The 12673-nt window shown below is 39.0% G+C and overlaps 1 protein-coding gene across 5 annotated transcripts in view; it reads left to right on the top strand.

The window, feature by feature from the left end:
* The window catches only part of Ppp1r12b (protein phosphatase 1 regulatory subunit 12B), a 204202-nt gene that overhangs the window by 168291 nt on the left and 23238 nt on the right, over positions 1 to 12673 (top strand). For all 5 annotated transcript variants that reach the window (XM_042681368.1, XM_042681367.1, XM_042681366.1 and 2 more), the window contains one exon: positions 9717 to 9733. In XM_042681368.1, the coding sequence (XP_042537302.1) occupies positions 9717 to 9733 (17 nt within the window). The remainder of the gene's footprint in view (positions 1 to 9716; positions 9734 to 12673) is intronic.

The following is a 12673-nucleotide window of genomic DNA, read 5'->3' as shown; positions in this document are numbered from 1 at the left end:
CTTGTAGAACATTTCCTCTGCCAGTGTTGTACCAAGCACTTACATTTATTACTTTACTTAATGTTCTCAATAAATTTCATGCATTAATCCCCATTTTACTGATAAGAACATTGGCAGAGAGAACCTGGCAATTATCTAATATCTCATAACTAGTAATATTGCAGCCAGCTGTCTAGGTCTAGGTCCAGAGCATGGATATTAACCAGTGAGATGTATAGCTGCTCCAGTAAAATTATTGTCCCTTTTGAAATAGCTCCTGAGTTTTTGCCAATATCTCTGACGGTTGGATCTGATTTAGAGAGGAAGATGAGAACACAGAAACTTATTTAAAAGAGGAAAACCTTAGCCAGGCGCTGGTGGCTCACACCTGTAATCCTAGCTACTCAAGAGGCTGTGATCTGAGGATTGCAGTAAAGCCAGCTTAGGCACTCTTATCTCCAATAAACCACCAGAAAACGGGAAAGTGGTACTGTAGCTCAAGTGGTAGAGTGTTAGCCTTGAGCTGAAGAGCTGATTGACAGCGCCCAGGTCCAGAGTTCAAGCCCCATGACTGACCGGGAGAGGGAGAGGGAAAGAGAGAGGGAAAGAGAAACTTTGGGGCTGGGAAGGTGGCTTAGTGGTAGAGTGCTTGCCTAGCATGCATAAAGCCCTGGGTTCAATTCCTCAATACCACATAAACAGAAAAGGCTGGAAGCAATGCTGTGGCTCAAGTGGTAGAGTGCTAGCCTTGAACAAAAGCAGCTCAGAGACAATACCTAAGCCCTGTGTTCAAGCCCCAGGACTGGCCCAAAAAAAATAAAAAAAGAGGAAAACCTTAGAAAAAAATGTAGAAAGAGGCAAATCTAAATCAGAAAGCTGCTAGAATTGTACATTTTAAAATTGGTAGGGTTTTCTTATTTTTAAGTACCTGTGATATAACTGTGGGTTCCTACTTTTGCCAAGGAGAAAGATCTAGGATTTTAATGCATCTAAGGTTTTTTGTTGTTTGGTTGGTTGGTTTTTGTTTTGTTTTGTTTTGTTTTTTGTGCAGTTGTAGGTCTTGAGCTCTAGGCCTGGGTACTGTCCCTAAATTTCTTTTGCTTAAGGCTAGTACTCCACCACTTGCCACCGCTCCATTTCTGGCCTCTTTGGTAGTTAATTGGAGATGGAGACTTGCGGGCTTTCCTGTCCTGGCTGGCTTCAAACCATGGTCCTCAGTTCTCAGCCTCCTGTCATGGCTAGGATTATAGGCATGAGTCACTGACACCTGGCTTGGATCTAGGATTTTTAATGTGTCTGTCAATTGTATGTGAAATATTATCCTAAAGCCATTTGCAGGTGCTCAAAAACAGATCCTAAAAATAGTCAAGTTATTTTTTGTTATTATACTATGATGTTGATTCACTTTGTAAATAAATTTAAACAACTAGCACATAAATATGCTTCAAATCAGAATCTATTATAGCATGTTCTGAATTGCTGAGGTTTTTCTTATCTGAAGGACCCTGCACACACACACGTCCCCAAGAAAGAGCAAATAAAATACAAAAGCATTTCCTGCCCCAGCAGTTTACATTTTAATATACCTGTTTGCTCTAGAAAGCAGTTTTACCTCCCTAAATCCATCCTTATATATCTGAAGACTCAAAGAACATTGCAGTTTTTAATCTTTCAGAGCAGAGTAGCACTTTGGGATAACTGTGACCCTAGCAAGGCCCCTTCTTGTGTAAGATTAGATCCACTTAAAAGCTACAGGAGTCAGGTGCTGGTGTTTCACACCTGTAATCCTAACTATTCAGGAGGCTGAGATATGAGTATCACAGTTCGAAGCCAACCCAGTCAGAAAAGTCCCCATATGACTTTTATCTCCAATAAACTCAAAAAAGCAGAAAGTGGCACTGTGACTCACATGGTAAGCATTAATACCTTGAGCACAATAAGGCTCAGGGACAGCACGGAGGCCCTGAGTTCAGGCCCCAGGACCAGGAAAAAAAAAGCTACAGGTGTAGCTGGGTACCAGTGACTCACGCCTATAATCCTAGGTACTCAAAAGGCTGAGATCTGAGAATCTCAGTTCAAAACCAGCCCAGACAGGAAAGTCCATGATACTCTGATCTCCAGTGAACTACTCAGAAAAAAAAACAGAAGTGGCAAAAGAGAGATCTTTCATGCGATTGTTTCTAATGTGTTTATAAGATTATGCCTTTGTTGCCTTGTATGTCCCTCCCCCATGGTATAACCCCTGCTTTCACTATATATGATGTTGGTATATGTGGAGGGGAAGGGAAAAAACAAATTGTTAAAACAGGGATACAGGAGGACCCATTGCAACAATGAGATGTACAAGTCATTATGTCGAAAAATGAACTTTACAACTTTGGTGGGGGAGATGGGGGGAGGGGATACAAAGGGATGGGAAGGGGAAACAAAGCAGGAGGCTACAATGCTTGATAAGAAATGTACTCATTATCTTACCCATGTAATTGTAACCCCTCTGTACAGTATTTTCACAATAAAAATATATTAAAAAAAAAAAAAAAAAACCAGAAGTGGCACTGTGATTCAAATGATAGAGCACTAGTCGAGCACAAAGAGGCTCAGAGACAGCTCCCAGGCCCTGAATTCAAGCCCCAGGACCTGCAAAAAACAAACAATAAAAAAAATGCTACAAATATACCACTCCTCTTATTTCAAATCTTTTTAAAGTCCCACTTACTTGAGTTATGAAGAACATCCTTCCTAAGGTAGAGGGGCTAGAAATATTTTCATTCTGAAACTAGAATGATTCTTAAAAGTTATGAAATTATAAAATTATATTATTTTACAGAAAGTTTAGGTAGTGATTAGGTTTGTAGGAGCTGCAAAAGTCTGAAGGGCTCTAGCTGCAGCCTTACTCCTATTTACTTGCTCATCTTTGGCCATTAATTTGAGAACTCTGGAAGGGAAGGCTGGCTCTCTATAGACCATCCCAGAATAGCTCAGTTCATTTCCCCTGGCTTAGCTAGTGCACAAGAACATGATATAAAATGTTCTTCTGCTTGTCCTTCATTTGGAATATGTAAATAGGAGATTTTTTTCCCCATCACTGTGGGGTCAGGCCCTGACTCCAAAGGAACATGAGTTAAACCAGTTTCAGTCTTGGCAATAAACATGTGACTTGGTCTCATTCCTTTCCCTTGGGCCCAGCTTTCCAGAGCTACAATTTTATTTTAAATTTGGTAGAATGAGTTTGGTTTTGATTATGTACCTTCTTGAACTCCTGATAACTTTTAAGTTAAAAGCTTTTGTGTGGATTTTCTAAGCCAACCTCTGGTGTTTTGAGAGGCCCTTGTCATTTCACAAATCAAAACCTCCTGGTTCCTGTCCCTTTCAAGGATTGCCATTTGAATTAATGGTGAGTCTCGCTCTGTTATTAGAAGCAGGCCTAAACAATGAGATTATTATAGGAGTATTTCAAGAGGTATAAAAGGAAAGAGCCTGCTTCTTAAGTTGGAGGCTGTTTTTAAACCATGTTCTGTCTAGCTAAATACTCTTTTTACCTCAACTCTGGATTCATGTTGATTTTCAAACAGCTTTTAATCTCTTCTGCTACAGGGTATCATTCACAATATCGTTTGCCCCCACTTGAGCCATTAAACCTATGGAAGCAATTCTTCTGAACAGTTTTCTTTTTTCTTTTTTTCTTTTTTTTTCTTTTTTTTTTTGTAGTTTGGATACACTAGAGAGTCCTATCTTAATGGCCATCATTTATTTGTCTTCAGTGGAATGCAGAGCAAAATGATCTTTAACAAAAACATTTGAGCTCCTTCTAGAGACTGGAGGTTTGGCCCAGATGGTAGATCACTTGCCTTGCAAGTACAAGACCCTGAATTCAATCCCCAGTACTACCACCACCACACAAAAAGGGAAAAATACATTCTTTCTAAGACTTCCTGGTTAAAGTATGTGACAATAATACATTTATTTGTGTGTTAATCTGAAAACTGGATAGAAAACTTGTGCTTTTTCTAAACTATTTTCCATTATGTGGAAATAAACTATGCAAATCTAAAAAGTAGACTAAGAATAGTCTGCTGAGTAGACTTAAAGTACTGTTCTGTTTTTTACTTGTTTTGTTTTTTTGCGCCAGTCCTGAGCTTAAATTCAGGGCCCGGGCACTGTCCCTGAGTTTTCTTTTGCTCAAGGCTAGCACTCTATCACTTGCGCCACAGTACCACTGCTGGCTTTTCTGTTTATGTGGTACTGAGGAATCAAACCAGGGCTTTATGCATGCTAGACAAGCAGTATACCACTAAGCCACATTCCCAGCCCTGTTTGTTGTTTTTTTGGTTGATCCTGGGGCTTGTACTCAGGGCCTGGGCACTGTCCCTGAACTCACTTTTTGCTCAAAGCTAACCTTCAACCACTTTGAGTCATAGCACCACTGCTGGTTTTCTGGTGGATAATTGAAGGTAAGAGTCTCACAGACATTCCTGCCTAAGCTGGCTTTGAACCGGCATCTTCAGATCTCAGCCTCCTAAGTAGCTAAGATTGCAGGTGTGAGCCACCAGCTCCTGCCTTCTGTTCTGTTTTAAAATATTCAGAGAAGGAAAGGTAGAAGAACATAGCCAAGAGAAGCCCATGTTCCCAGCGTCCAAAGCATCAGAGATTGACTGAGATGACTTGACCTTGTGGTCTGGGCCTTTCCTTTTGTCCTGCCCTCTATTCTGACCTTTTGGTATCCTCTACTCTGGGAGTACCTTCAGTGCTCATTTCCCTGGTTTTGGTTTTGTTTACCTTTTCTATGTCCCTTCTTAGCTCACTGATCCTCCTGAGACCATTTAGGCAAACTCCTACTCCATCTTTTCTCTAGATTTACTAGGTTATTCCCCGTAGGATTGGCAGTCAGCTTTCTAGATGGAGAAACCATGTGAGCCTAACGGATAAAGTGTGCTTAGTTCACGTGATAGTAAAATGAAAAGGGAAATTTGGTGTTAGAATTCCTTCACTAATCAGCTTTTCTCCTTAAATCTAACCAATATTTTCCATCAAACTTTAATTATCTAGGTATTGAGAAGCAAAGAAAAATAGTAGTTTCTAGAAGGATTCTATCCATTAAGATCAGGAAATATGATCTAAAAACCTAAGACATTTTATCAAAAGCAGGAAAACTAAACACTAAATTCTGTGTATTTTTAAGCTATCTTACCTTGCAGCTCATAATAATATTTTTTTCAGGCTATAAGTTTAAAGGAAACCATTTCTTTTCCTTTCCTGTGAGAACAGTATCTCCTTCAGAAATCAGTCTTCTTCCATTCTGAAATAATACTTATTATACTTACACTGATATAATTGTGTTAACCTCTCTGCATCCAAATTTGACTAATGTTTGAGGTTTTAGGAGGCTTAAGTACTCTTTCTAATTGGTTGGGTTGACCTTCCCAGGATGTTGCTAAAGCTAGCCCTTGAAGGCAATAATAACTAAAAAAATAAAAAGGAGCCCATGTAGCTCCAGAGTCAGAAACTTGAGGGGGAGGTGAAGAAAGTAAAGATTAACATGAAAATAGTCCCTGTTCTCTAGATCTAGGTAAAGTGTCTGCTCCCTTTTTATTGGATCACTCATACTCTGTACATCTTTAGAAAAGAAGAAATTGACAATAGAGAATCTTAATGTCTAAAACACTTTTAGTCTAGGCAGGCTAGCTAGTTAGATGACTGGCTCTAGCAAACACCTACAAAAAACCAATACAGGGGCAAGAACTAGTCTAAGCACCCTTTGCATTACCTTTCTTGTTCTCAGTGGAAAGAGTAATTTAAGCACTGTGGAATCCTATGTTTTCATAATCCAGGAACCCCCACCCTCACCCCCTCCATGATCGTTCTCTGGTTGCTGCTTGGTAGTTCTCACCTAGTTTCTGTGTGTTCTGGTGATGAGTGTTTGCAGTTTACAGCCTCCTCAGGGGAGGCTGTGCTGTGTACTGTGCAGTACGTCACACATTTCTGAAAACTTTTCTACGTGTAATCATAGGACATACAGTTTCATTATGCTTTTAGCATGTTCTAAATGAAAATGGTTAATAAATGATTAGCATGCTTTGGTATATGTATAATTGCTAAGATTAGTGCCCAGTAAAAATCTTAATGTTTGTTTCTTTACTACTGAGATAACTGGACTAGTCTACGTAGCAAAATTTTACAGCTGAAGATATGGTTAAAATTACCCAACAAATAGAACATTTACAAAGAAGAAACTGAGGAGGAGATACTGTCAAACAAGGTCACATATTTCAGGAAAAACAAATGCAATTAACAGACCTAATTTAATTGTGAGAAAGGTAATCAGGCCTTGGTTTGTGCATGCTGTGCAGAAATGGGCTTGTGTTTCAGGAGGGTAAAGAAAAGAAAATCCAAAGTATACCAGCCTGATTATTAAAGGGTAATTTTTAGGGCTGCAAGTATGGCTCAAGTGATAGAGCAAGTATGAGTCTTTGAGTTAAAACATACTGCCACCCAAAGAAAAATAAATAATTGAAAATTAAGCTAGGCATCAGTGGCTCAAACCTGTAAAACCTAGCTACTAGGGAGGCTGAAATCTGAGGACTGTTGTTCCAACCCAGCCCAGGCAGGGAAATCTGTGAGACCCTTATAAACTACTCTTTTAAAAAAGCTGGAAGTAGCCGGGCGCCGGTGGCTCAGGCCTGTAATCCTAGCTACTCAGGAGGCTGAGATTTGAGGATCAGGATTCAAAGCCAGCCCGAGCAGAAAAGTCCGTGAGACTCTTATCTCCAATAACCTCCCCCCCCCCCCCCCCCCCCCCCCCCCGCCCTACAGAACCGGAAGTGGCGCTGTGGCTCAAGCGGTAGAGTGCTTGCCTTGAGCTGAAGAGCTGAGGGATAGTGTCCAAGCCCAGAGTTCAAGCCCCACAATGGACCAAAAAAAAAAAAGCTGGAAGTAGCACTATGGCTCAAGTGGTAGAGTACTTACCTTGAGCAAAAGAAGCTCGAGGAACAGTGCCCAGGCACTGAGTTTAAGCCATGGGACTGACAAAAATAAAATTTAATTTAAAAACATAAATGAGTTAATTTTTCATATCTCAGAGAAAATATGAAAAGTCCACCCTTTAGGGTGGCTGTCCAGAAAGTTTAGATAAATTGTGAAGACTGTTCTGCTCAGAAGCAATGAGAAAAAAATTCATAGTTTCCTAAATTGTTTCATTTGATAGCATGTAAACTCAGTTTCATGGATCAAAGGTACTAATTTATCAACACCAGCATAATATGCTTACAACTGAAAATGGAGAGAAGAGGAAGAGACTGACAGTTTGAGTTTATGGCCTCATCATTAACACTGTTAAGTCTTAAATTAGAGTAGGTAGTAACTTGACAAGGACAAGATCTTGTGGCCAGAAATGCCAGACTGAAAGTTAGAACTCAGAGCCAGCCAAAGCCATCACACTCAGAAATGGAAACAATTCAGATCAGGTCAGTTTATTGAGTACCATGTTTCTGGTCCGGTGGGCAGTAAGATAGTAAGAGTATGATAGTAGACTTACATTAGTTAAGGATATTTTGGAGAACTCTTCATAACAGTATGTTTGTATACACATGTGCACATGTGTGTGTGAGTCTGTGTGTGTGTGTGTGTGTGTGTATTTCTCAACATCATCTTGTTGGAACTCATTTCTTTCTGGAAGCCTCTTACTGGGAGCTACACCTAACTCCATGTTCTCCATGTGGTACTACAAACCAGCCCATTAACCACATTCATGATGCCTTCTTGGCTTGTCATGCAGCTAGTTGACCTTTTCTTCTGCACCTCCCTACAAAACTGCACACAATGGGCACTTTAAGTACAGTAGCCTCATGACATTTGCCAGTATGGAGTTCAATTATTTGGCTTCTCATAAATTACTGTTTTTTCTTAGTCTATGAATTTTAACTCACATAGATGCTCTAAGGATAATCTGATCCCAAAGCTAAGTGAGTAAACATAACCAACCAACAGCCTAGCTTCTGAGTTTTATAGATACTCTTGGAACATTGTTTATATATAAAGTAATTATTGAGTCATTAAAAAAAATACTTCAGCCAGGTGCTGGTGGCTCACACCTATATAATCCTAGCTACTCAGGAGGCTGAGATTTGAGATTCTTGGTTTGAAGCCCTCCAAGGTAGAAAAACTCAAGAGATTCTTAGCTCCAATTAAACCACTGATAAACCAGAAGTGGATCTGTGAATCAAGTGATAGAGCCTTGCTAGCTTTGAGGAAAAAACGCTCAGGGACAGTGCCCAGACCCTGAGTTGAAGCCCTAGGACTGAAACAGCAACCAAAACAGACAAAAGGTTCAAGTAGAAAAAAACAACAACTTTAAATTGTTGAAGACAGTCATTCATAGTGTGAGATATGCATATAACTACTGGGGGATCAGATGTAAATGTATAAATGTGGGACATGAAAAGTCCTAGAATTGTGCTGAATTCTAGATTTCTATTTCAGGATCCTTGAAGAACTCCTAAGTATATGAGCATATGAGGGATATACCGCATACTTTTTCAATCACTTCTTATCTCAATACATGTGTCTCCATGTTTAAAAGCATGTTTAATCCAGTGGTGCTTAACCAGGGCTATCCATAAGAATTACATACAGGAAGACTTCATCCCAGACCTACTGAAAGAGAATCTCCACGATTAAGTTAGGATGTGTTCATTTTAAAAGAAAAAAAAAGTGTAGAGATCATTCTGATGAGTATAACTTCTAATTTAATGAGGAATTCCATGGGGAAAAGCCACCTGATAGGTTCTGTCATACACAGACAGCTGTGAGGCTGTCATGCTGTGTTGGCTGACAAGCTAATGGTTTCCAAGGATTGGTTAATATTTTAATCCAGAAGTACCACAAGTAACCCCTAAGTTCAATTGTCCAGGGTGGTATTACCAGACTGCTTGTTTCTCTCTTCTTTTATCTGTCCTTGAACATGTTGTTCCCCATTAACACCTCGGAAAAAGAAATACATACATATCAGTTGAATGCTTATTTTTCAGTCCTTTTTAAAAAATAGTGATAGGAGATTAAAGATCACAAATAAATAAATGGAAAGTGCACAAACACATAACCACTTTTGTTGCTTTATTTACAGTGACCAGCTTATAATTTGCATCTGTGAAACTCCTTCTGAGACTTCAGAACACTTCCTTTTTCTTTTCTTACCATCATCCTAGGGACTAGGATGATACTTGCCCTACTCCATCCCCTAACTCCTCACTCTTCTACCTTTACTATAGATACAGGAGTAAGACAGGAAATGTCCTGAGTTTTAATATTCATAAATGACACTATTTAATCAGAAAAGGCTTGAAGGAATTGAAAACTGAAGGAAATTATTAGGATAAATATTGTGATTTACAAAAGCTTGATGTCACATAGAAAGTCAATGATATTCACTCTTGGAACACAAGGTTGGTTTGCTGATGATGTAAGGGTAGAGTTTTTATCATTTTGCTTTTTACTGACACGTATTTTAAAGAGTGTGGCCCCAAAGCCTTGAATCTGGCCAGTCATAGAATGCAAATAAGTATAAGTTAGAGCTAAGTAGCCTTCTGTGCAGTCATTTGAATTGCTTTCCTTAAATTGTATCTCCATCTCCAGCTGTGAAGTGAGACATCTGATTTGAAAAGTGCAATTAAGACTGGAAACAAAAATCAGTCCCTTACTAATGCTGTTTTCTTTTCTTTTTTGTTTTTGTCTCCTTTCTCTAGCATGAAAGACTTTCTAGGTAAGAACTTTCCCTGTTTTGTGTGCATGCTTATGTTAACTTGTGAGTGAGCATATGTCTAATTGAATTTAGCTTTATATAATTGTTTGGTAATGTTCCTCACATACTTTTCTTCATTTTCATTTCCACAGCCTCCACATAATTTAGACTTTTATTACTTGCCTAAAGTAATGGATCTGCTTCCAACTCACCTTCCTGTCCCCAGGTTCTCCTCTTTCCAATTTATCTTATATATGTCCAGTAGATTAATTTTCCTAATGCACCAGAACATGGCACTGTGCTTACCACTAGGGAAACAACATGAATATGACCCATCCATAACCAACAGTTACCTGACAAAACTACTGGAGAAGACAGATTCTTTCCAAAGAACATAATGGATGTTGTTTAGAAATATGAATACTAAAATCAACACATAGAAGAGACACCTTAATCAGTGGTTCAGGAAGACTCCACTGCAGAGTGCAAACCTGCATTGAGATTGTGGCTAAATGCTCTCATTAGGGGACCCAACAATATACCATGTACCTAAGGTGACATGTAACAGTATTGGTGGGTAGTTTTATTGTTACCAGCGCTTAAACTCAGGACCCTCACACTCTTCATTGGCTTACTTAACTGCTGGTGCTCTACTACTTGAGTCACATCCCCATCCTGGCTTTTTGCCAGGTTTTTTGGAAACGGAGTTTCACATTTTTCTGCTAAGCTGGCTTTGACCCTCAGTCTTCCAGATCTCAGCCTCCAGAGTGTTATGGTTACAGGTGTGAGCCACTGGCATCCAGCTTGATGCCATTTGTGAAAAGAGACTTCTACAAACTTCAAATATGCTATAAAATTGCAGTGATTAAAGCAGCAATGAGATACAGTTTAAAATAGAGTGATAGAAACATACCATAACCCCCCATAAAGTCATATGTATAAAATGAAATTTCATCTCAGTGGGGGAACAATTTCTCAAAAGTGATAACTTAGCCGGGTGCTGGTGGCTCACGCCTATAATCCTAGCTACTCAGGAGGCTGAGATCTGAGGATCACAATTCAAAGCCAGCCGGGGCAGGAAAGTCCATGAGACTCTTATTTCCAGAAAACCGGAAGTGGCGCCGCAGCTCAAGTGGTAGAGCGCTCGCCTTGAGCTGAAGAGCTGAGGGACAGTGCTCAGGCCCAGAGTTCAAGCCCCATGACCGACAAAATAAAGTGATAATAGACAGTTGTTTGGGAGGTATCACCTTACTTCAGGCTATGACCATCCCCCAAAAAGGAACATTCCAAATGGATTGCAACTTGATTAAAAGAAAAACAAATTCCCACAAAAATAGTAGGGAATATTATTTTATAATCTTTGTATAGGAAAGGCCTTTCCAAGCATTGTACCATAAAGGTAAAAATTGTCACACTTAATTACATAAAATTTAAATTTTCTTCTAGTAAAAGCACTAGAGACAGATCCAAAATGTGATATGGAAAGAATACTTATAACCCTGTTGTAAAAGTTGTAAAAGTTCAACTGTGTAGAAGAGTCCTCCAACATAGCAAAAAATGATCATCAGCTTGCCAAAGGATTGAACAAGCAATTCAAAAACTATGAATAACCAGAGATATTTAAAACATTAAAATTAGTAATGATGAAACTAATTTATTTGTTATTGAAAAGGATTAACCCTCCCTGGAAGGCAATACCTATCTATATACCTTCATATACTATCAGCACTTAAAATATATTTATCACTTCATTAAACAGTTATATTTCTAAGATTTGTTCTAATAAAAAGTTGGACAATACCAAGATTTATAGGCAATACTGCTCATTGTAATAGTCCTGGTAGCAGAGAATTTTGAAAAAAATATGTGTTTGTCAGTTGAAAGGTAATTAACAACCAAGAATGGACTGTGCTGTCATTTTTTTTTAATGCTGGTACTGGGTTTTGAACTCAGGGCCTCTCACTGTTGCTTCTTTTTTCATTCAAGGCTGGTGCTCTACCACTTGAGCCACACACTTCTCAGATTTGTGTGCCCAGGCTGGCTTCAAACCTCAGTCCTCAGATCTCTCAGCCACCTAAATAGCTAGGATTACAGGTGTGAACCACCAACATCCAGCTCTATTATTTTTTTAATGAGCCAAATTTATTTTTATTTATACATTTAGGTGCTTATAATCATAACGTTAAGTATGAGGAAGAAGGGGATAAGACAGCATAGGTATTACCTGATTTTATTTATGGAAGTATATATTGTAACATAATGCTGGACATTTTGCAAGTATATGAGCCAAGCTATTTTTTGGTAGTAGTAAAATGTTAAACATAGTGTATTGGACTTGCTAAACAAGTGCTTTACCACTTGAACTATGCCCCCTACTCTGAACTAAACTCTTAGTAATGAACTTTTTAATAATTTTATTTATTTATTTTTGTTTATGTGGTACTAAAGAATGGAACCCAGGATCTCTCATGCATGCTAGGCAAGCACTCTACCACTAAGCCACATTCCTTGCCCTGACTATTTCTTGAATGAGAGATTATAGGGATAAACACTTTGGTGCTACATAATGTTATACAAACTTGAAAAAAATCAATATAGAAATTTCTATTAACAAGAAAAAAGGAAGTGAGAAGTGAGGGAGGGAGATAGGGAATGTAGGCAGGTAGGAAGGAAGGACTTCACATCTCTATCAAAGGGGACATTGGTGTCCATAATCACTAGTTACCTTTCTTCTCCTGTCTGCCCTCATCTTCATGGCTCTCCTCATGCTTGCTTCATCACCCCAACCTTGTCCATAGCTACCACAGAAACATCAGATTCAAATGCTGCAGCTGTAATGCTACAAACCAGCCAAGTTTGGAGATAGATTGTTCTTCAGGACTGGTTTGTACATAGCACTTTAAATATGCTCTACATTCTGGTTAGCAGAGCAAAATCCAGGAAAATACAAGCCAGTATTAA

Source organism: Dipodomys spectabilis, unplaced genomic scaffold (assembly GCF_019054845.1).
Source record: "Dipodomys spectabilis isolate Male_0828 unplaced genomic scaffold, ASM1905484v1 ptg000069l, whole genome shotgun sequence".
Taxonomy (NCBI): domain Eukaryota; kingdom Metazoa; phylum Chordata; class Mammalia; order Rodentia; family Heteromyidae; genus Dipodomys; species Dipodomys spectabilis.
Note: the sequence above shows the minus strand (reverse complement) of the source record. Positions and strands in the feature narration are given on the sequence as shown.